The sequence below is a fragment of the Balaenoptera ricei genome, chromosome 3 (assembly GCF_028023285.1).
Source record: "Balaenoptera ricei isolate mBalRic1 chromosome 3, mBalRic1.hap2, whole genome shotgun sequence".
Lineage (NCBI taxonomy): Eukaryota > Metazoa > Chordata > Mammalia > Artiodactyla > Balaenopteridae > Balaenoptera > Balaenoptera ricei.
In genome coordinates this window covers 56807181-56833037 of record NC_082641.1, presented here as the reverse complement: position 1 = coordinate 56833037, position 25857 = coordinate 56807181, and the positions used below count along the sequence as shown (strand labels likewise).

Here is a 25857-nt window from a genome sequence, read left to right as displayed (position 1 = left end):
TGCACTGGGCCCACCTTATGTGCCAGTGTACTTACTGGATGCAGATCCACTGCCCCTAAAGTCTCAATTAGAAAACCACCTCTACCATTGATGGGATGAAAATTAACTTGGTAATTGCAAACTTGAATTTTTTTCTTTTCCCTTATGGTTTATTACAACATACTGAATATAGTTCCCTGTGCTATACACTACAATAGGATCTTGTTGTTTATCCATTCTATATGTAATAGTTTGCATCTGTTTGTCCCAAACTCCCAATCCATCCCTCCCCCTGCTCCCTCCCTCCCCCTCGGCAATCACAAGCCTGTTCTTTATGTCTGTGAGTCTGCAAACTTGAATTTTTATATAAGAAAAAAATATACTGTTAAAGTATACCAGGTCTGTTCACGTTCTGTGACATATCTCTGCTTTCATTTTGTGAGCTCCGAGAGAGAATGAAACTGCCTTTTTTACCCTCGACTGCAGTCCTTCTCAAGGATTTATGTCATAGTAACTTATTATTCAAAAATGACAGGACCAGGATTACGTCAGACGCATCTGATTCAAGGGTGTGACCCCAAAGGGGCCTCAATCCGCCTCAGCGTTGGCCAGACACCACAAGAGACTCACCTTATAGGGCTCAAAACTGTATCAGAATGCCAAACTGCAAAAAAAGAATAAACATCCAGCCCTGGAAGAAAACTCAGAGTTCAGAAAGCTTGGTGACTTGCCCAAGGTTAAGTACAAAATGTACCAGCGGAGCAGCCAGAAGGAGAACACAGGCCTCCAGTACCCAGCCCCAGCGCAATGCACCTTGATACAGATTAAATATGGCGGCACAGACTGACCCTAGAGGTTACCAGAGCTGGAGATAAGACACTAGTGAGTTTTCTCCTCTGTTGGCTGTATTATGTATTTGCCCTAACCTCCTTAACTCAAACTGACATCTGTGGCTTTTCGTGCCATGTCATTATTCCACTTCATACTGGTTTGAGGTTTCTGAGGTTAGTGTTTGTAAGAGCTTCCCAACCTCCGACTCAGATGAGCTCTATTTTCCCCAGACATATAACTTACTACTGAATCTCATTTCCATGAGAATCACAAAAGCACTCGTGACTCATGTCTCCAATGCTAGGCTTACCATTTTTGAAAAGTCTTATACTTTTCCCTCACTGTAAAATAGCGTGTGCCCGCTGTGTAAAATGTAAAAAATACAGAAAAAGACAAGGAAGACAATTAAAAGAACTTGTTGACATATTAGTCAGTGATAACCCATATTAAAAATGTGGGTGTAATTTGTCTATGAATATACAAAAATTCTTTCGGTACAACATTGTGATCAAACTGAAAAATACTTTCATATATCCTGCCCTTTTCACTCAACATTACACATCGGTAATGATTGTAAAGATTCATTAAATATATGAATCAGTAAAGATTCTTTAAATATATGCTTTATAAAACGGGCCAAATGTTGCATCCTACTGATGAATCATTATCCATTACACCATTCACTATTATTGACAACTTTGGAGTTTTTTTTTTTTTCCAGTTTTTCACATATATAAATAATGTGGCAGTAAGCATCTTTTTACATAGGTTTTCTTTTTTTGTATGTGTGTGTGTGTGTGCATATCTCTGCTTATTTTCCACAGAACAAATTCTCTGTAGGGAATTACTGAGTAAAGGGTGTGAGTACTGTTAAGACTCCAGATATATATTAAAAAATTCCATTCCAGAAAGGTTATTTATATTCAAAGAACAAAATATGAAGCTGCCTATCTTGTCCTTTTTGCCAATCATGAGTAGTATAAATTTTTAAAGCCTTACAAATTTATAGGTAAAAAATTGTACCTCATTGTGTTCATTTGTATTTCTTAATTGATAGAGAGGTTAAGTGGTTTTTATGTTATTATTTTATGTTATTGGCCATTTTTTATCCCTCACTTTTTCCTGACCCCCCCAACTCCCTGCTGTGTGTGTGTCTGTGTACATATGTGTAAACTGAATGTTCATGTCTACCCATTTCTCTACTGAAATGTTAAGGATTTACTTTTAATTTATAAAAGCTCTTTATATAATATGGATATTAATTTTGACTGTTATATTTTGAGCAAAACTTTGGGAATCACTTTTAACTCTAAAACAATTTAAAGTAACAAGATGCATTGGTTTTTACATTGTTACCAGCATAGCAATAACTCATGCCACCTGCTGGTAAAAAAACAAAACAAAATAGACGGCAATTCTCCATGTTTCCAAGATAGGATGCAGAGTTAATACTTTTTCCATGCCGATTATATTAAAGTGTTGGAAACAAAAGACAAATGGTGGACTGGAGTGATTTATGACATTTCATGCACATGGATCTTATGACTAAAAATCTCTGTTCACTAAATATTTTTAAGGTTACTTCACTTAAACAGACAAGCTTTGACTCATGTTAGATATTATTAAGAGAAAGCAAAGTTTAGTTCTGAAGCCATCTCTGGAACCAATTTTAGACACAGGTGTATGTGCCTTGCTTTAAGGAATCGTGATAATTGAAAACCCGAGTTTAAATATCAGATGAATGGAGAGAGGTTGCCTTATTATTTTTTTTCAAAAGACATTTTTAGAAAGAGATACCTTCAAACCAGAGCTTCTCCTACGCCATGATATGCACTAGTTACAGATCATTTAAAATCAATACAGGCTTGATTTGGCCAGGCCAATTAAGGGAAGAAGCTGCCACTTCATTTTGGATGAAGACGGGTCTTACCAGTTAAAGATCAGAAGGTTTTCATGTAATTCAAATGAAAAATATGGTTTAATGTGTGGTTTTCACGAAGCCACAGTTATGGAACACCTTTGTTGCCTGTACGTCCCGAGGAAACTGATCTGGGAAATACAATCCACTCCAAGGTTCTACAGAAACAGGCTGTCAAGATGATCAACCACTAAAGCAACAGGGCCAACAAGTCATTGATTTTACTCCTATCCATGGAGGTCAACAGCCAAGCTACAGGATCTATCACCAAATGGTCTGTCATCCCTAGGAAGATAAATGGAAAAGCTGCTGTGTAAAAAAGCATCCTAATGAATGAACTGAACTAACTTTGTGGAACTGTGAATTATCTTTCAACCCTTGAGACTGCTGCTGTAAACAAAAATGCCAGTCACTCTAAGAACCCCACTGATTTGGTGTGCCATAAACACAGCCTTCAGTAACAGTAAAAGCACTCGGTTCTTTGGGTGGAAGAAGATGCAGAAATCTGAATCTCTCTACAACTTGTAATGACCGAATGTAAAATACTCAAAACTGAATTCAATACATTTTTAATAAAATAAATTTTTATATTGTGTTTGCAAAAAAAAAAAGATTCGCATATTATTCACTCATCTTAGCAAACTCTAGACAAGATTTTTCTTATAGGCTGACTTGGACTCAGTAGACAAAATTTGTAAGTCTGCAGTTTATAATCAGGGGAGAATGCAAAACAACTCAAGAATATCCTCTAATTGGAAGGGAAGGGAGTGGCTGGCCAACAATTAAGTAGAGAGAACAAAGCATTAGACCAGGTATGATCTGGGGCAGCTGAGAATGTTTCCCTTTTCCCACCATCTCAGCTATCAGGTCTGGGGAGATGGGGGGCAAGGGGGTGGAAAACAGATATTTAATTATCCTAGAGAACCAAACCCACAGATGAGGACAAGCCTAGGACGACAGCACCATGCTGAGAGCTTGGAGAGGACACAGTGAGGCACTGGGAAGATGACCTAACTGCCCCAACCAGCGGCCCAGGAAAGAGCATCTTGCCACCTACAGGGAGCAATTTCAACTTCCAAAAGCAACTGCCAATTTCCTACTTGTAATATGTCTCCTAGGAATTCCATCTACACACAGGTAACTTGTGCTAAGAGACCTGTCCTGTATTTCAGATAATCTAAGGAGTACTGGAGGTGGGGATGAAGGAAACAATGGCAAAGTTCCATAAATTCAGTAGAGAAACTCAGGGGAAACTCAGAGAGAGCACATGTACCCAGGTATGTCCAGGGCAGTAACTGGCACTTTACGTCGCAGGTAAGTGCTCAGCACGAGTCAGCGCCTTCTCCCTTCTCCTCATTCCATACAAGGGCAATGGGAGAGGCGATTTGGAGGGTCTAGTTCTTTCTAGAACACTCATGCAGAGCTTGACACATCTAGGTTCCCTTCCAGCACAACAATCAAACACATAGACCTTCGACCTTTGGTCAAACCCAGCTGTGCTACACCTCAAAACCACGTGTGGTTCAGGATCTTACTTCTAAAATGTCATTCTAACAAGCAACAATTAGCTAGGTAATTGAACCTGAGAAGTCAGATGAGAAAAAAGAAATAGCTTACCAAGCTACCTTTCAAAGCAAGACAAAAATGAAAATGGAAAGGTCCCAGGGCAGTGTGGATGGAAAATTATCACTCGGCAGGAGGGCCTGATTTGGACTGGATTCAGCCTTCTTCACAGGACGACTCTGTTCCAAAGAAACTGGATGCTAAGAAAATTCTGGTGTCCAAATATAGAGAACTGAGAAACATTAGAAGAGTTTGAAAATCTCCCAAGAAAAATCTGTGAGAACTTGTAAAAATTCTTCCAATGCTGTGACAAAATTCAAAAAGACTGAAATTCCAGAGCCTATCTAATCCAGGGACCCTCGATCTCCTCAATCTCACGGCTCCCAGCCCACGCTCCAGGGAGAGAATCTAGACTGACGAGAACCTAGGTCTGTGCCTGCAAGACGCTGAGGGAAATGGTGAGACAAAGGAAAAGAGGAGGTTGCCTCCTTTACTCACTGGAGTAATAAGGTCACTTCAGAACTATTTTCTGAAAGGAAATCATTTTGGGAGATGAAAAACAGCCAAAAGGTACCAGGCACAACCCTATGAGGTGCAGGCACTACTGCTAGTTAACTCGACTGTACAGATGAACAGACTAAGGCTCAGAGCAATTCAGCCGCCCAAGGTCACAGAGCTAAGTAAAAGCCAGAGCTGGCGTTTGAATCCAGCTTTCCTGATGCAGAATTATTGGTAGTCTGCTCCAAAGGAGGACAGGACTCCCTTTCCCAAGCCTGATCATGATCTTCTTCCTACGCTTATTTTTGTTGGAGGCACTGAAAATGATTGATATAAATTTTGTTCTCCTATGGACTCAGCTCTGGGACCAAAGCATCCTTGACCATCAGGCCTCTCTCCCTGACTTATTTATTTTTTCCACATGGGAAGGGAACTAAGCTTTCCCCTAAGATGTAAGGAATGAGACTTTAAGACATCCTCGATCAATGCCATCATGAGAAAGGGAAACATTTCAAAGGTGGGTGGGACCAGCCGCCTGTATACCCTTTCAGCTGTAGCCACAGTCTTTGCTTTCCTTCTTTTCAGGAACATTTGCTGCAGCCAGGCCCAGGCCATTGTGGGCTTTGAGAAGAATGATATTCTGCTTTTGTAAGAAAGGGAGCAGATTTCCCAGGCATGCTTTGTGTCCCAGACTCTTTCACTAATTGATAGAGTAGCGCTACCGAGCACGTTCCCATTCATGCAGTCAGCGCATGCCTGCTTCTACGTTCTCAAGTTTTTCTTGGTTTTTTTTTTTTCCTTTTTAAAAATTTATCCTATGAAGTAAGACAACAGTTCCTGTTAACAAAATGAAGTAAAACCAAATTCTTCTTAATGAAAACGAACATGTCAGTAGGATTTCGCTCTTCATGCTAATCCCCTGTTTGACGGGTGATGACATCATCCCACAGAAGCTGGGGACAAATGTAATGTCCGCTGTAATTACAGGCTTAATAATGCAGAGTGATGGAGGCGCTGGGAGGGGCAGGCAAGCCCTTCCCACTGGGCCCTCTCTGTGAATACAATGGGACCCACGAATGCAGTGGTGGAGTCTTGCTGGGACAATACCAAAAGAAGCAGAAATCAAAGCACTACCTGGGCCATGGGTTCAGGCTTGATTTTTCTGATGCAAACTTTATGTCCCCAAGATACCACTTAAATAAAACTGCATCTTTCTCATTCAACCAAGTAGAACTGTAGTGTCACAAAAGATAACATGTGCACACATAAAAAACTCACAAACATGCACAAACTGAAGGTAAAAAAGAAAGCTGTAATTCACAAGGTTTTCATATAGTGACATAAGAATGAATGTGGCACTTCGTTTGGCAGAAGCTACAAGTTGCAGGAAGGAATTTTCTAAACTGTAAAGAAGAGAGGGATTTATATAAACTTTTGAAATGTGTAAAGCCTTGATTAGATACAGAGAAATAAAGATATTTAGCTCTAGGGAACTTCAAGTAAAGAGAACTGATAATGTTATAAAGAAACCATAAGCCCAAACAAATTATGCTTGAATAGTACTGTAGATTTTATGAGTAGCAAATGTTACAGGTCATTCGAACATTACATCAAGATGAATCAGCTTTTCCTGCTAACATTTCTAATTCATTTCCTTGAACAGCAGGTTAAAAGCATTAATCATTCACAAAGTTTTCTTTTAAAGCACTTTTATCTAAAAATCCCTTTAAAAAATATAACATATTTGGTAAAGTAAACTATTGGTTTATAGTACAGAATTCTACACATTATTTAGAATAAGAATGGTATGCTGTTTACCATGAAACGAATCAAGTTTACCAGAGGATTTGTTTTGTACAAATGACGTGTAATTCTCTCTTAAGAATGATTTTGAAGTGTATCCAAGATGCCAAAATGGCACATTATGTAAGCATTACAGATTTTCACAAATGAAGATTATATCCTTTAATTATTACTTTGAGTTGGAATTAGGAAGGCTAGTGGGTTAATGTGGTAGCAGAAGTGCCTAATATATCCTTATGCAAATTTATGAATTTTTGAAACATTCATGAAAATATATAAAACCAGAAAAACTGACCATGGTGATTTAAAGTAAATAGATGGGGCTTCCCTGGTGGCACAGCAGTTAAGAATCCGCCTGCCAATGCGGGGGACACTGGTTCGAGCCCTGGTCCAGGAAGATCCCACATGCCGCGGAGCAACTAAGCCCGTGTGCCACAACTACTGAGCCTGCGCTCTAGAGCCCGTGAGCCACAACTACTGAGCCCGAGTGCCACAACTACTGAAGCCCACATGCCTAGAGCCCGTGCTTCACAACAAGAGAAGCCACCGCAATGAGAAGCCCGCGCACCGCAACAAGGAGTAGCCCCCGCTCGATGCAACTAAAGAAAGCCTGCGCACAGCAACGAAGACCCAACGCAGCCAAAAAAAAAAAAAAAAAAAGTAAATAGATGGCCATATGCTGAAAGGTGGTGGGTAGAGGGGTTCAGCAGGGGGAGGAAGAACTGTACCAAAGGGAACTGAAATACACATTTTTGGGCACACTTGAACATACTCTCCACCCCAGAAAAACAGTACCTGTATTAACAATAGCTAACGTTTGTAGAGCACTTAGTATGTTCCATCCACCACTTCAATGCTTTACATGTCCTAATGCCACCAAATTTTCATAAATCCTCTGTAAGGTAGATTTATAGATGAAGAACATAAATCCCCTAAAGGTGGGGTTTATAGATGAGAAAACCATGACACAAAGAACTTAAGCATGAGGTGCAGCTTGTATTCGAACATGGGCACTCCAACTCTTGAGTCCCTGCCCTTCACCATTTTGCTGGATTCAAGAAGGTTAAAAAGGTTTTGACTCACCCTTTCAATATCTGCTCCTAAGTCTAGGATGCAAAGACCAGAAAAAGAGGTCTTAGTCCCTTACTGCAGGGTAACTGATAACTCTGTCCCCACTGCTCCCTGCCCCTCCCCTCCAGCTCCTCACCTTCAGAACCCAGCAGACACTGGGGGGAGAAAAATATTGCCATCCTGCATTACAACCTGAGCTGAATGGTTTCTCAGGAAAAGCAGTCACAAGTAGAAGCAGAGAGAGGAAGAACTCAGAGAGCAGCCCATACTGCACGGTCTTCCTGACATCTTATTTGCACAAAGCCGAACTGCAGGTTCCATCTAGTTCTCTATCAGAGGCAGAAGCTCTGACAGCAAAGACACACCATCGTTTCTCAGGCCTGCATCCCAAGCCACATGCTGGACCACGGACACGGGGTGGGGATATGCACCTGAGCCTGACTTCCAGGCTCTAGTTATGAAAGGGTGAAACTGCCAGCACCCAAGTGGGCAGTGGGGATCAGTAAGTAGTCTCCACAACCCTCTGTTAGCCAGTGCTGTGCCTGGACAGACCTTCCTCTGTGTTATAAGAAGAAGAAAATAAATAGAAAAAAATGGGACCTTTGAAAAGACTCTGCAGCACAAGAAAAAATGAGCACTGTCTTGAGGCTTGGTGGAAAACCCGATCTCTAAAAATGACTTTCCATAGGGAACAAAATAAAATTTTAGAAAATGACACTCGATACAAAAGATGGCAGACATCATCTCTGTGAAATGACACAGAACAATAAAAATAGAATGGGCTGAATTATAGGTAGAGATTGAAAAAGAAGACAGTGGAATTAACAAAATAATTCTGGGAAAGACGAAATGCAGTAGCAGAAATTAAATTGGCAATAAAGGGCAGGACAAACCCTGTAGAATATTGACCGTGATGTACAAGGCAAATGTGAGGTGTTCTAGAACATGTGGCAAAAGATCAAAGAAAAATGATGAGACAGAGGATGAGTATAAAAACAACTTATACTATTATAAGAATTATACATATTCTTAAGGCTAAATTCAGAACGGGAACAGAGACAATGACAAGGATATATGGAAAAGAACTTTGCACCTGAAAAAAGACCAAAGTCTGCAGTCTGAAAGGGTTCAAGAGTATTTCAGAAAAAAATAACAAAAAATACTTCTATCTCAATATTTCTTTACAACATATTTTAATTTCAGATAGCGTCAGAAGAGTAGCCAAGATCTGGGAGTGAACAAATGACTGGGAAAGTTAATCTGCATGCAACTGAATTTTTAACACCTTCACATAAAATCCTATGTAGAACAAGAAAGCCTGTTCTATACTAGACTTAATGGGAAAGTCAGGTTTTCTTTTTCCCAATAAGGGACACTGGTTTCCAATAATACATAGATTGTTTGCTATGGTCATATCCTCCAGGTTAAAGCAAAAGTATTTTTATACTTCATCAAGTAGGGCCAAGAGATATTAATTGCCATGCAAGAGGAGAAATGGACATTTAAACCAGAAGGTAAATGACAAATGATCAGAGAGGTGATGCGAGAAAGCTGCTTATAATTGGCCTGAAAAAAAAAGAAAACATCAGTAAGAGATGTCTGGCCTAACAGAGCCCTACAATTACCAGGTGAGTATCCCTGAAGGAGGCACAGGGAAGGTGCTGGGAAGAAGGTACTGAACGAACCTCTAAGAACCATGTATATGAGGGATGTTCCAGAGGGACTCAGGAACCATAATTATTTTGCAACACAAACCTTCACATTCTGATTCAGAAATTTTGGTTGCTTCACTTTCCTCTCATTGGGATTTTTGCAGCCCAGCAAATTTGTAATTAAGCCCATGCTTTTAAGAGGCCAATGAATATTCAGATAGCTCTCTTGTACTTCCATTCTTAACTCAGAGCAAAGTAGTGGAATCCTTACAAGAATGTTAGTATCTTCACAGAAATATTTTAAAATCATGTCTATTTAATTGTTCCTATATCCTGAGAAATGTGCTATTGTCACCTCACATTGACCCCTGTGAAAGTCAAGAAATATCTGTGTACTCTAGAACCTGTAAAACTAGGTTAAGTTGCTAATGTTGCATTCAAAGGGAAAGATAAATACAGTGTCCACTGTTTTAATATAAAATAAAAAGCATTCATCACGAATCTCAGCTCTACAGTTCTCTCACTTTCCCCTTGTAGGTCAGTTTCCTCTTTTATATCCTTATATAGCACCATCTTCTCTTCCCTAGTACTTAGCACAGATTGTGATACATATTTACATGACTATTTGATTAATATCTGCCTCCTTACCTTGACTGAGAGCTCCATGGGAGACCATGTAGGAGATACGGATTTATTTATTTTGCTTATTATCGTTAACCTCAATATTTGACACAGTACCAGCCCTATCAGACAAGCAATATATATTTGTGAAATGAATAGACTGCGTGTATATGTTTTTATGCACTGTTCAGCCAAGCAAGTTATTGTATCCTAAGAATTCCAAAGAACTTTATACTAACAACACATCTTGCTTCTACACGTTGGCTATGCATATCAACTTTCCAGGCAAACCATTTTTTTTAAATATGTAAATGACTTTTTTCACTATGGGTTGGTATTATATCAGAGTACTGAACATAAAAGGAATCTTAGAGGTAATGAAACTGAAATTAATAAACGCTAAGTAATATGTCCACAACAGCACAATCTACCTAGCAGTAAAACTGGGATTGGAACACATTTTCTATCCCTCACCTCCACCCTCCAAAGGTTCTATCCATTGCTTCTCAAGACACTGGCTCTTAATCAGAGCTTCTAGGTTACCAAGTCTCTGAAAGTAATCAATAGTCTGTAAATAAACATTTTGCCACACCTCAATGTTTAAAGGAAATCTGCAATAAAGAAATTGTTTGCAATATAACTAATCACTACAAATTTTCAGATTTTTTATGCAGCTTATTTGTCAAGCCTAAGAGCTAATTATAGTTTCTCAAACCCATGACACCGCTTCTTCGTTGTCATACACATACTAAGCCAGTACTATGTGCCAGGCACTGTTCTACGGTTCTTTATTAAGGGACATTAGCCTAAGGCCTCCTTAGTTCTGTGGTTATGACCTAATTGCATTCCTTTTCTCTTATCATTCAGTTGCGACTGGGAAAAAGCCATTTCTGAAAAGTCAGAATCCTGAAAGATTAAAAATCTAGCCCTACGATTACTTGACTCAAGGTCTTTGGTCTCCATTTTTTTCATTCGAAATAGGTTTTTGTTTGGTTAGTTGGTTTTTTTCTTTTCCTTCTTTTTAAGTTGTAAGTTAGAGCTTGGGTTTTTTGTTTTGTTTTGTTTTTTAACAACTAGTTTCATATTTTTGATGAGTCTGCTTACCAAGCATAGAAAATCCATTTGCTGGCTAAAGGATCCCAAGAACAGAAATTTCTATCTGATGATGGAATCATATTTCTAGATGACCCCAGAGTGAGTCAATTTGCCAAATTATTTCATCTATATTTATATGCTGGAATGTTATTCCAAAGGCTCCAAATAGTCTCTGTTCTATGTATAAAACAATAAAACGAAAATAAGACACAGTATAATAATATGTATAACGAATACATAATATAATGCTTCTTTAAAAAGCAGACAACAATCTTGTCAGATGTTTTAAAATAACCCAAACCGGCATTATTTGTAGAAAAGAAAACTGTGATTGGAGAGTGGGGAGGGGCATATTAGGAAAAAGGGTAAGAAAAAGAAAAGAGAAACGGGGGAAATAGATGACATTAGATTAGAAAAAAAGGCTTGAGTGATACAGATGACAAAACAATGGAAGTAAAGGAGGTAAACCCACATGAAATGTCACTTTTTCATCAACGGATATTTACTTGGCTGTTGGAATGCTTCTTTAAAGAGGAAAGATGTTTTTGAAATAATGTAAAAGCAAAGTCATTCACGCACACACATATAATTACACACGTGCATGTAAATGTTTACACAATTTTAGCCACACAACCTGTCTATTCCCAGATCCAAAGCTATTCTAGACCATCTAAAAGCACAGGCCATAAGCCTTTAAAAATAATCTCACTTCTCATTTCCTTTACCACTTGGTTGGGTTTTTCTGTTTATTAGCTCATGAGGAGGGATATGGTGTAATGGAGAAGACAGTTCTCTATTTAAAAAATCATGTTTTCATATGCAAGAGACACAGGAAGCAGGAAAAATGGTGAGGACTTAGGAGTGGGGTGTAGTAGTTGTATATATAACAGGACAATGTAAATGCAGTGGGCTAACACATATTTTGCAAAGTCACATTTTGTGAAGCTACCTAGAAGACTGCCGTCGTCTCTTTCTCCACTCTCCCCTTCTTTCCCTACAGCAGTTCTGAGCTCCACTGCAATATTTAGATCCAATAACTCTTCTTCAAAAGCAGTGTAACTACCGGGGACATCCGATGTCTTATATAGAAACACAATCATATTAGTATTGAGGTGGCCATTTGGCTAGCTCAACATAAATGGTTTGCTCGCTAATGTTTCAATAACAAGAACTTGCTTCTAATCAGCACACCCCTGTGTAGATGGTGTAGTCACCACTGGCGTTTGTAATGAGGACCCGAAGCACAGGGGACTTTCCTCCTGAATTATCTAAGGAAGACTCACTTAGATTGTTCTGAGCTTGGGTTCCAAGTAGGTGTCAAACAAAGTGTGTTCTCTTGTGTGAGTGCATCTCTCTTGGCCCATGCTTCAATAAAATGCCAATATTTGCCCCAAAAGTACAATAGTTATTTATTAAAAACTCCCTTTGAAAATATCACCGTAATCGGAAGGAAAAAGGAACAACAGATTTCTAAGGGCATGTTTTCCATACGTTGTTTAAATATATCATGAGCTAAAGAAATAAATTTGGTTTAGGAATTCTAATTCTAGCTAAATTTGAGGGTATATATAAAAGAAAGGACTGTATAACTAGATTCTAAAACTTTCAAAGAATAATAATCCCACAAGGAATTACTGGCAACTCTCTATTACCTAGTATATTTGATTAACCGGACCACCGGTCTTCTCATCCATAGAGATATTATCAGTAATGTCTTTGGTACAAAGATTATTTCATTTGGGTTTTAGAACACTCTGTGAGGTTTGCTGTAAAAATATTACACATAGGTCTTAGGGAGTGAATTAAACATTTTTTGCAAACATGATCAAATTAGGGAGAGGACAGATTGAAATTGTTCCCTCAAAGGTTATTAGATACCAAGAGTCAATCACATGACACATTACCATAAAAATCACTTTCCCTTCTGGACAATCATGGTTTTCTGATAATGATTACCTGCATGCAAGCTGTACACTGTCAGTAATAATTTGATTTGAGCATTGCTTCCCAAAGGTGTTCATATCTGCATGTACTGACTTGTTAAATTGTGTTGTGCTAATTGATGGTTCACATGACAAGATATGCATAGCTGATCATGCTTATTAAAATGCAGGCCATTCTCAATTATCCAGAACAAACGAGGTCCCTGGCACTTTTAATACACTCAACCTACAGATTATCCCCAGAACTCAGGAGGTTTAGTCTTCAGCCTCCTTCCAAAGATCTGTGAATAAGTAACTAATCTGAAGCTCAATGCAGCACCAAACATCAACGTGGAAATTCTAATTTTAATGGAAAAAAAATGGAGCTATTTCCTATTTGGCATTACGTAGACAAAACGCTCAAGAATTTGACTTCTGAAATACTTTCCATGCAGGTGTTTGGCATCGTGCAAACACGATTAAGTTCTGTCTTGTTTGGTCTGTCTGCAAGGTAAAGACAGATGGGAAAAGCCAAGGGCCAAGAATTACCAAACTGGGAAGTCAGCCTGAGTGTCATAAAGCCGTGCATCTTCCCCTAAAATTAATAATCCTAGCAGATGCGACAGGCAGATTTTCTAAACTAAATTTGTTCACTGACATTTTAAAACTTGGATTAAAAGCCACTGTAAGCTAAACACAGAACAGGACAAATTCCCTTCTACATTTTACAGATGAGACAATTTAGTAAAAATCCATGAATCATGGAATACAAAAACTGGAAGGGACTCAGAGATCACTTAGTCCATCCTTTCCCAAATTGTGTTCTAGAGAAATTTAGATCCCTGGGAGACAGTAGCGGTGGAAGTGACAGGTCAAACAGGTTAAGGACATTTACGGTTATACAAAATTAAACAAGTTTATTTACACGCAGTTACATACCTTATGGCTCCTCAAAACGTAAGATCTAGTATGCCATAGTTCCCAGATTTATTTCACCATGGCATTCTTCCCCACTGACTATCTATTAATATTTTACAGAACTAACAGTTGGCAGAACAAAGCTTCGGATACCCCAATCTAGTCCAGCCCCTTTGTTTTGCAAGAAGGGGAAAGGCCTCACAGCAACTTTTCAGGGGGCTACGTGGGCAACAGTAATTTCAGGTGTGGCCCAGAGCTGCTGACTAGGTCAGGCTTCGAGGACTCTCTGGAGGGGGGCGGTCCTGGGAAGCAGCTCACAACAGATGTCCCCTCCCTGCTCTCTCCGAAGTGTCCCTTCTAGCCTCGGGGCAGTGAACCGATTACTTAAGATTTATTTCCATAAAACCTTTCACTGCCACAATCTCTCCCAAGTGTCTTCAGAGTCTGCCAATGGATAATTTTCCAGCACTCAAAAGATGAAGACAATTTTGAAATCAAGCCTCTACATTTAGTTCAGCAGTTCTGTTCTCACATGCTCTTTTTTGGGGGGAAGGGGAGGAGAGAGGGGGAAGGAATCCTAAAACTTTCAATCTTTTCATAATTAAATTAAAGGGCTTACAATGTAGCTCCAAACTAGGGAATAATTAATTCAGTATGAATCCAAATTTCTTGATCACAAAGGGAATCCAGTACATTAGATCTGTTGTATTTATGCCTCAATTTGTATAGATAGTAAGATTTTAGTGCATATTTTCATGCCTGTATATTTTTTTAAATAGCTTGAACAAAAAAATTTACAGAAGGATTCTCTCCTGCAAAATTCTCATTTGACACATTATTATACCCTGACTTGTTCTGTTAGTTATCTTATTTTCACGCTCAATTGTAAACAACTCCCAGGAACTGCCACGTAGATATTTAATGACAGACTGGCTGATACTAGGACACCTTCTCAAAAGACATAATGTGAAAAGATTATCTCCTTTCCAAATACGATAAGGTATCCCTCCCTCCATCTCTCTCTCACTCTCTCTCTCTGTCTTGGATGCACACAAACATTAAAGGGGAGGAGTTCCATCAATCAGTCTTCATGCCTATTTCACTGGTCTTTTTTTTTACACAGGTCTACACTTCCAGATGAGAATTCAGAATGCAGAAAACAACTGCCCAAAATGGCTGAGGAGCTCTGTACCAAGAGAGTGTCGTCAGCCTGAGATGCAGAATTTATTCCGTCTTTAGTTTTATTGCTATCAAGTTAGCGTCCCCAAATGTGACATTTCCACCAACTGACATTTCTGGAACCAAAAAGCAACACCTATATGCAGCAGCATCCTAGGGACAAGGTGCACCAAAATGCGGTGCCCCTCCGGGGAGCGGCTGTCCCTTCCCCAGACTATCCACGTGAGATGGGAACAGGGAATCTATGAATTTGGTCCAAAATGCTCCACTGTGCCTCACTTACTCACAGCCTGCAATGAAAATCAGTTTGATCAGGAAAGAAAGGGCCAGCAAAGGGCAGGATTAGAGGGCTTTCCAAATCAAGGCAATCCTAGGGATGTTCATATTTTATATCAAACCCTCAGGTAATTAACTCCATAAGGCAATTTTTAGAGGCAATTCAGTTTGCGTCTTTAAAATGAGCAATGCTGTAACTGCGGAAAGGAGCCACATCTCATAGAACGCCACCTTCCCCAGGCTTTTAATGCTCATTTTTAATTAGATAATTTTACTTTTAAATCATATGTAGACTCTCGTATTGCATTTTCTGCAAGCAGCCACCTCTGTAGTCCTGACTGTAGGCAAGTCTACGACATGGGTTAGAAAAGTTTATTAAAACAACATTATTTTTGTCTTGTGTTTATGTTAATTTCTCCAGTCCCTGTGGCCCACTTTTAAGTGCACGTCCCCAGGGGCACTTCTTACTTTCTCACATTTCTCTAGGACCAAGGAAATCTGACTTCACATGCAATAGAAATTACCCTTAGACCGCGGCAGAGAAAACAAAAGGCGTAAGCCCTGGAGTATGATGTTTGGAGATACTTGATGGTTGCCTGGGTAGCGTTTAATTAGGCTTGGGGTGCAGCTGGGGTGGGATGCTGGTACCTGGGTAACCTCTGTCGCTGTGACTCAATCTCTGGTTGAACAATCAAAATGCAATGCTTGTTATGATGTCCATTTCTCACCCCTTGTCTTCTTTAGGAATTTGACTAAATCCACCCCCGCGCCCCTCCTCCTGTGTCTGTCTCTCTCACACGCATGGTTTTTAAATTAAGGAAACACTCTTTGTTAGTGTCTTTTAAAGCTGTGAATGACGTATTTTCCCAACTAACTTATAAGCAGTGGGGATTCCTAATTCTTCCATAGATCCCTTTACAAATTCCTTGCTTATTCCTAAACACTCAGAAATATTACTTGACTTTTTAAAAAGAAATCTACTAGCTTATGCTTTATTCCTCATCTTCCACCATCATTTCCAGCATGTTTTCACAGATGCTGAACAAAACATCCTACAAAAAAACAAAAGCAGGCAGTAAAAAGTAAAGGGACTGTACTTGCTGGTTGCTGTGTGGTGTGCTTTAAAAACAAACAAATACACACCCACCACAGCAACAAATCTAGCAAAGACCATGGGCTCTCTTTGGTCTCTGGAAATGAAGACAAAAGCACTGACATTCAGCGTAAGATGCCGTCCTTGGTGGGCGACGGTAGCAGCTGTTCTGGGATGCACCCAGTGAGATTTCATGGCGGGGTTACTGACAGTCCCCAAAATGGCTACTGGGCCTGGGCTACCTTCCTGCCTGTGCTTGTCTATGTTGAGTGGTTCTGCAGTGCCCATTAGGAACTGCTCGAGAGCCATTACAGCCGGCAGAGTAAAGCATCCTTCTGACTCTGAAAAAAAAGTGAGATCTAGGGTGGTCTGAATGAGCCGTCATTAACAACCCTGGGGAATGAAGGCACCTGCACAGGGCAATGAAACACCATTTTATTCCTCTGGTCACACTTGCACCAGAAAAAGAAAAAAAAAAAAAAAAAATCACATGCGCTGTAAGGATCTATGGACATAAAGGATCGCCAAATTTCAAAGCTGAGCAAACTGCAAACCTCACAGGAATTAACGCCTGTATTGCATACACTACCAAATTCCGGATCTTCTCCTTGGAAAGTCTGGACCTCTCACTGTTTCAAAGGAATGCGGGTGGGGCGGGGGGGCGGGGGGCAAGCGGGCAGTTTGGGGCAGCGTGTGAATGGGAGCACTTGGGGGGAGCACGAAGCTGGAGGGGGCGGGAAGGCCGAGGGCAGGGGGCGAGTGGAGAAAGGCGAGTGATTTGCATTAAAATGGGAGTCCCCCTTCCCAGGCGGGCGGCATTGACCTCAATGGATGTTAAACAGAGGTCTGGTTACGTCAACAAAACTAAGGCTCTTTATTTGCCATTTTCTTCTAAGACCAGGATTCCTCCCATAACCTCATATGATGATGCAGTGAGAAAAGATGAGCCCGGTGGGCATGTGAGCAAGTGCCTGTACCTGTGCGTGTGCATGTGAGAGAGAGAACAGAGGATAATGCATCTGCTTTCCCTTGGAAATCACAGGATCCCTGAGGGTCGAGTCAGCCGCTCGAATGCAAGTGAACGTGTATTTGTGTGCTTTATCTTTTAAAGGTTGGGAGCAGGGCTGAAAACACATTCATTACTGGCTGTTATAGGGGGCTTGATATATTCTAGGCACATACAATTAGGCTATAATTCTGTACAACGACAGACTAAACATACAAGTCTAGGCAGAGAAAGAAGATGACTACAAACATTCTTAGACCTTTTCTAAGAGCATTTTAGTATTTTCTTATCATTCTACCAGCAAACGTTGTAAACCCTTGACTCTTCAACGTCAAAGGGAGGAAGGGATTCTCATGACTTAAATTCAAAGGGCTTGATTTTAATTCTCCGTCAAAAACCAATCTTGAGGCAAGATATATTTAGCAGTCACTCAGCACAAATCTGTGGTTTATTTACCTTCCAGAGAAAAGGCGTGGATTCTTAAACAGAACCACCCATATACACATTGCAAAGTCAATCACACCGCATGAAGCTTTTTTGTGAATGCGATCTAGGAGTTATAAAACTAGGGACAAAATGTAAATATACCAAAGTCTTACTATTTATTCAGTTGACTAAGAAAATAAGCCATAAGAAATCTCAGTTTCTTAAAACTGGAAAAGTCTATAGTCACTTGTTGTTTGGAGAGAAAAGAAGAGAGAACCGAGGGGTAGGAGGGATCGTAAGACGTCACCCGCGGACAGATCATCGCAGCGAGAGGGCAGGCTAGCAACCTCACCCACATCAGCATCCTCAGAGAGGCAGCAACAGGACCACTTTGCACATGGTCTTCAACCCTGCCCTACGGTCCTGCTATGGCAGCACCTTAATGCATCACCTCCATTTCGCTCTCACACCCAAAGGACCTTCCTAAACTCAGCCAAAGAATGTTGCTGTCTCCTGCACATAACCAGCAACTATGTGCCTTCTGATAATGTCAATGGCAATTGCTTCTCTGAGAAACACCTTTCATACAAATTTTTTAATTATTACAAAAAGGAAGCCAGCCAATATCTAAAGCCACTATTTCCCCTAGATAATAATAATCACCAAATATACAAATCTGATAGATTTTCAACAAGGGCCACAATTTTAATACTAGCTTATGTTTATTGTTTTACCATGTGATAAGCACTGTTTCAAGATCTTTATACAAATTAATTCATTTGATCCTCATGAAAACTCTATGAGGTAGAAGCGATCATCTCTGTTTTACAAACAACAAAACTGAGGCATAGAATGGTTAGGTAACTTGTCAGAGATCCCACAGCAAGTAAGTTTTAGAGCTAGGATCCAGAATCTGCATCATGCTCTGTTGCTGGTGAGGATTTAGGTTAACAAAAATGTTGAATTACTTTTGTAGGCAGAAGTAGCAAAATGATGGAAAAAAAGACTGAAATTAATTTTCATTCTGGTGTCCCTTGTCCTAGGAATGCTCTACATTTGTTTGTTGTTTTGAAATGATGTTTGTCTAACACAGGCAATCATGGGACACTTTCTATAACCCTAGGAGATAGTCCTCTCTATTGTTAGGGACAGACAGATCTAAAGTTAAGTTAGGGAAAGAAGCAAATAGGAATGGAGAATGAAATAAATTCCATTCAGCATGGTGAATAAATTCCATTCACCTAGCTCTACTCTCGTGGTAAGATTTATCAAAATGATTCTCATCGAACACAATTAAGGTACAAAAAAATACTGTAATATATAAACAAAAATTTTACAACAGTATTTGAATTTGTACATATAAGGAAATATAAGACTATTCCTCTATTTTGAAAAGACTCAACTGTTGAACTTTGACTTGAATGAAAAGACTGGGGGGTGTTCATGAAAGAATACATAACCTTTTCTCTCAAGATAACTGGGTCTCACTTGAACCCTGCTTAGATGTGGCCAGGAGTGGTGTTACACCAGGGCTAATCAGCAGAGACCTGCCCTGGGAACAGAGACGTCTGTTGAAGGATATTGAGGAAGTCAATGCTGCAACAGGTTTGAGTGAGTAAGATGACCCTTGATGACTGACTATTCCAAGAATTAGAGTATGCCAGACTTGGACGGCACTTGGTGATCCCAGAGCTCACATTCTGGGGAGCTGGAGGACCCATCACCTCATTATTCATAGTAGATGACCTCCACCTCTGCAGAGAAAGCAACATATTCCAGCTTCCTGCTCAAAGGATATTTGTTCAAGATGACTAGGCCATTCAATCAGACCTGCAATCCTGAAGAAATAGGCCAACTGAATCTCAAAACCATATTTAAAAACTAGTACAAGACGTAAACTAGTACAAGGGAACAAATCTGACAAATCTGGCTGTGCTGCTCGTATGAGCTATTAGCTGCATTTGAGGCTATCACCGGTCTTTTATAAGGACTCTCCAATTTTTAAAAATAGCAACAGGGGTATAGTAGCATGAATGCAAAACAGATATATGAGCAACCCTAGCTCCTCATCTACAGTTGGCCCTCCGTATCTGCGGGTCCCACATCTGCAGATTCAACCAACCAAGGGTTGAAAATACTTTTCTTTAATTCCAGAAAGTTCCAAGAAGCAAAACTTGAATTTGCCACAGGCTGGCAACGATTTACATGGCTTTTAGGTATTATACATTGTATTATAAGTAATCTAGAGATGATTTAAAGTATATGAGAGGATGCATGTAGGTTATACGTAAACATCATGCATTTCATATAAGGGACTTGAGCATTCATCGGATTTGGTATCCACAGGAGTCCTGGACCAAATCTCTACAGATTCTGAGTGCCACTATACCTGTGTCATCAGGGAGGACAGTGAATATTTTATTAAAACTCTGCCAGCCTAGGCAAAGCAAAACAAAAAATGTTTGGATTTGATGCAGGGTGCTAGAGTTTGTGCTAGTCTGTATATGACTGTTAAATGCCTGCTCTTCTCACAAGAAGACAAGAGTAAGCAAAGCACTGACTGTGCTTTTTTGTTCATCACTGTCTGTTCACCTTCCCCACCCCACAGGGCCTGGCACACTGTCGGTGCTATTTAGGTATTTTTTAATTGGCTGAAGGAACAGCTTTATTTTTTTAGAGGTTTCAACCTTCATCTTGTTCCTTGCCTCTAAGTTAACTCAGACTCTTGAAACTCTAAATGCAGAGGTTCAGCTGACTCCATTTTAGGGGCCCGAGGTACATGCGTTAGCTTCTACAGACTATCAGTGAGTGGGGAAGACACACTAGATTTGAAGCCACTTAAAAAACAGATCTCAAATTTTCCCGTAAAACCCTTCAGTTTGTTCAGGAAAAGCTAAAGCCTTCTTTGGGTCCAATCCAGCGATCACCCTACGATCTCCGCTTACCCCAATATGGCATCCTCATCCTCTAACGTAACATCTCTTCTCTCTAAAACACACTTACTTACCTGAACTGAATCTGACGTGCGCTTTTATCCTCTGTCGTAGTCTTGGTTAGAAACCTTCACCCCGCTCTGAATGCTTCCCACATAGGGCCTCACCCCCATGGCTGCATTCTGGATGCTCGGTTCTCAGAGCGGAGGCCCAGCCCTGCACAGCTGCACTCTTAGGCTGGGGAGGGAAGCTCATAACCTCTTCCTGGAGCTGGCAAGAATGGGAGGGTGCTGTGTGTCCAGGCGCCAATCTCTAGACACAGAGCCTAGCACAGCACTGCTACAACTAGGTCGGTAACCAATCTTTACTGCGGGTGACAGCAGGAAAAGAAGGGAGAATGGGCTACATGAGCCTAAGGTAGTGGTTTGTGGTGGGACCTGACCTTCCTTAGTCCACAAGAGTAATACTAGGTCCCTGGTTCAAAAATGGTTAATTCTTTAGCAATTCTTGCAGCCTTTCATTTCACAATATACTGTCATTCTATAAAGTCAAATACAAGTATGAATGAACACAATGCAAATCACAGGATTCATTTACCAAAAATAAAAAAAAAAAAAATATTCATAGTAAGAAAGCCAGAACAACCTACAGAGAAAGGATAAAAGCTTGAATTTTACATTTTGAAACATACTTGTTGGAAAAGGGTACTTCCCTTATTTTTCTTTTCATGAGATGAATTTAAAAGTCACGGAAATGTGCAAGACATAAAAAATACAGTATAACAATGAGAGAAACAACCATATACTGTACCTTTACTTCAGCAAATCATGCTGTCTGATAGTCTCCGGATCATTCTTTTTGTCTCGACGCAAAGTTACAGAGCTGATTTTCACATGCCTTTACAGCAAATTTAACTTTTAATGAACCAGTTCTTGCTAAGTTTTTCTTAACACATTTACTCAACTCCATGCTTGAAAGCTACAATTCATTTGATAACTGAAAAGTATGGGATTTTATTCTAATAGCAAACTCAAAGAGAAGAACTATCCCAGTCTCATGGGCATACTGCTGCAGCCAAGTGTGACGCATAAAGGCACTGACATTCCGTAAGTGATTTCCAATCTCAGTATGTACAAGGCTAATGGAATATGGTGTAATCAGTCAAAAAGGCTGAACCTCCTTGCTGGTTTTTTATCAATGCCAACAAAATTTGCAATCATACAACAAAATCATGTAAACAGAAAAGAGTGTTCTCTCTTTTACATAAAATTTAGATGATATTTAAGAAATAAAATGCAAAACAGTATCTGTGATAGATCAACGGCAGAGCTTTTGAGAAACACACCCCAGGGGCTTCCCTGGTGGCGCAGTGGTTGAGAATCTGCCTGCCAATGCAGGGGACACGGGTTCGAGCCCTGGTCTGGGAAGATCCCACATGCCGCGGAGCGACTGGGCCCGTGAGCCACAATTGCTGAGCCTGCGCGTCTGGAGCCTGTGCTCCGCAACAGGAGAGGCCGCGATAGTGAGAGGCCCGCGCACCGCGATGAAGAGTGGCCCCCGCTCGCCGCAAATAGAGAAAGCCCTCGCGCAGAAACGAAGACCCAACACAGCCATAAATAAATAAATAAATAAATAAATAAATAAATGCCTTTAGAGACTATATTACAAAAAAAAAAAAGAATGGCCCAAAGACAATTTTAGGTGATATATGGATGGCCTTTTAAAAAAAAAAAAAAAGAAACACACCCCAGGTTTAGAGTCTTTATGGGCAAGTAACTCTGTTCATAATCCTCAAATGTGACTAAGTGGGAGAAGTATGGGTCACAGCTCACATGAGGAAGACAAGGTGGGTGAGTCTGCCTACATCCCCAGGCCCAGAGGCACAGGTAGACTACATCCCCAGTGAAGCGGCAGCATCTTCATAAATGACAAATGTTTGTGTCCTTACCTTTAATTATTCTGTAGTATTCTTTTTCATCTCTGAAAGAAAGGCTATTTTAACAGTAGTTTGGAATTTCAGACTCTTTTACCCACACTAAGTAGGTGATAATGCAATGACGAAAATGATCATGTATATTTCATTGAGATAGAAAATGCAGAAAAGCAGATATTTCATTTTCTTGAGAGGGAAGGGCAGTTATGAAATTCTGGGAGCATCCAATTTGTATTCATAACTTCATGTGAGTAAAATTAACGTTTAAATAGTTTACAAACCCTTAAGCTCAGAGTACAGTGAGATAAATATGAAAAAAATTTTTTAAATTTACCCTAGAACTTAAAAACTTTTAAGATGCCACAAAATAGAAACCCACACAGTGACAACTTAAGAGTTAGTTGACTTTCCTAAAATATGGCTTCTTGCTAACCTAGTTCATAATAACAAACACAAAGAATCCTTTAGCAATAAGAGGAAATCTTTTCCATGCCCCAGGCAAAGCTTTCCAGCCAATGGCCTGTTTCTCATCCTTTCAAATTCTAGGTTGACTAATACTGAACTAAGCCTCACCTGGAACTTCAGGAGAGAATCTTGCAGAGTGTCGGGATACAAAAAGTTTCAGTTCTTGATCCAGGTTGCATTCAATCAGGTTTGTGTCCCATGATCGGATTCCTAAGGAAGGAAAGGAAGACAGATGACAGATCTCCAGTTACTCATTTCGAAGTGGTTTGGAAAGCATCACGGTAGCATTTCTCAGGCTTTAAGGAAGGATGTGGAAACTCCTTTCCTGAAGAGCGTGGTGACCAGCAGTGGATGCCCACAAAATGGGAGGGCCGGGGAAGTCTCTCCACCAGGCCGCAGGGGAAGGATAACTAGCAGTGTGGACTGAACTCCTGCCCCTCATAAAATGTAAATGCAGCTCTTCTGGAAGAGTAAAGGAAAACAGTTATTAGGAAAATGACAGGCTTTACTCCAGGGAGGGAGTAGAAAGGACAGGAAGATGGTGAGCCTGTAGCAGTTAGGGGGCTACCAGACAATTGCTAGCTTTCCCATGGTCCGCTTGTACGTGGCTAGAAAACGTAGAATGAGGGTGGGGAAGCAGAGATACGGAGGCTGGCATTCAAGTCCAGGGCTCTGTTTTTAAAGATTTTGCAGTGTGCATATGCATTTTGTGTGTGTATCTGGTTACTTTTCTTTACCCCTCCCATTCTTGACCTTGATTTCTCAACCCCTAGATATCAATCAAAATTTGTGTGATCTTTGCTAAGAAAGCTGGATCTCAATCTTAAAAGACGTGGCCTCTCTGTCCTCCCAGGCATTTACCTGACTAGCTTGGCAGACAGCTCTTTCATTCACAATTGTTAGTTGTCCTGAATTTTCTTATCCAGAGGCAAAGAAATGTGGCAACATTTTATATTGTATAAAACTTCTACAGAGTTGAGGGCCATGAACTGTCTATTCTCACAAAAGTTCAGGCTTCTGTTCACAAGACTGGAAGCTGGGGTGAGGGGAATGCGAGGGTAAGGAGTGCTGACGCCCTACCTCCCTCATCTCTTTCTGCTTCCTCTCTCCTGACCTTCCAAGAGAGATGGCTAAAGGGTAGAGCAGAGGTGGGAGTCCAGGGGAGCAGGCCAGGTGAAATTGGGGAACCACAGAACTGGGAGTGTGTGTTTGTTTTTCATGTATTTTTATATCTTCCCAAATAGACGGCTCATGGTAAGAGCCATTACGTAGGTAGTATCCTTGATTGTACCCCTGCATGGAACATCCTCAATTGCCGGAAACAAACCTCTGGAACAACAATCATTATTGCCTATCTACTAAAGGCAGGAACTTGAACCTCTAGGGGTACCACACAGGTAAACTATCTCTAAATAAACACTTGGTCATTTAATCATTTTTGCTGGTCATTAGTCATGCATACAGACTTGGGAGTATAAATGGCAGTGTGTTATTTAAACACACCTCTTAAATCCTTAAGGCATACGTGCATTTACCCCCATTTAAATCTTGTTCAGTTTTCCTGTCTTGCAAAGAATGAAGGTAGATACACACACACACAGACTACAAAGATTCTGGAAACTGAGTTGACTACACATCTAAAATATCTTCAGATGATACACCAAACACCTTTACGAATATGAGAAATATTTTCAAATAGATGTACATCTACTACATAGAGGCAGAAATTTCTCATACAATCTTTGGGAAGAATTCAGGTGTGCAAGAGTTAACATTCCTAAAGAGAGGCTAAATTACAGGGAGAATTTTATGGGTCTCCCTGGAAACATTAACAGTCTCAGTTTGCATTTGTGCTAATGGAGTATTTAAATTTTAACAAGAAAGGCACGTTGTGATTTTGCGGATCTTTTTCATGCAGAAATGATAAATGGGGTTTTTTTTGTTTGTTTCACAGAAAGCCTGACAGGTCGAGAGGCCTGAATTCATTAGAATATTTTACTTCCACGTGTATATATACTGTGTATTCGGCTAGCATGGAAAATCATCGAGCTCCTGTCTGAGCTGCTTAACTGGAAATTGTTGACCGGATTATCTGTGCTCCAGGTCTGAGCTCCACTTTGTCTTCAGGCCTTGTCAAGTAGGGTCAATAAAGTTAATAATGAACATATGTATTAAAATTAAATTCGTATAATTTTTCTGCCTTTGTTCTAAGAAATGTCTAAATTGCTACATGATTTGAATGGCTTCATCTAGAGTTATACATAGACTTGTTCTTAGATTGTTGTTTGCCATTTTTCCCTTGGCTTCAATTAACTTCAATGTCATGACACATGCAGTTAAACATTTGCTTTTTATTTCATAAACTCCTGGTTCTATGATTTGTAATTTAGCAATGGAAAAAGTATGAAACAGTAGAAAAACCATTTAGTAATTTTTAAGTTACATTAGCAAACAGCTGATAATGTAACTTATACTCCCAGTGAAATTAAAAATTCAGGATTCTCTTTTCAAGGGAGCAATTTCCAGCCAAATTACGTCTTAACGATGCATCATCACTACTACCACTTATAAAATAAAGGTTACAATGGATTTACTCGTAATTTTAGTTGGAAAGGAAAAGTTTGGAACCAAGCCACTTTCTATATCAATTTTAGAAAGAAAATACTGTGTAATTA

The 25857-nt window shown here is 40.0% G+C and overlaps 1 protein-coding gene across 1 annotated transcript in view; it reads right to left on the bottom strand.

Annotated features, from left to right (window-relative positions):
* MAP1B (microtubule associated protein 1B) overlaps positions 1–25857 on the bottom strand; it is a 93946-nt gene that overhangs the window by 61811 nt on the left and 6278 nt on the right. Inside the window, exon 2 of the mRNA XM_059916552.1 lies at positions 23291–23392. Within this exon, the coding sequence (XP_059772535.1) occupies positions 23291–23392 (102 nt within the window). The remainder of the gene's footprint in view (positions 1–23290; positions 23393–25857) is intronic.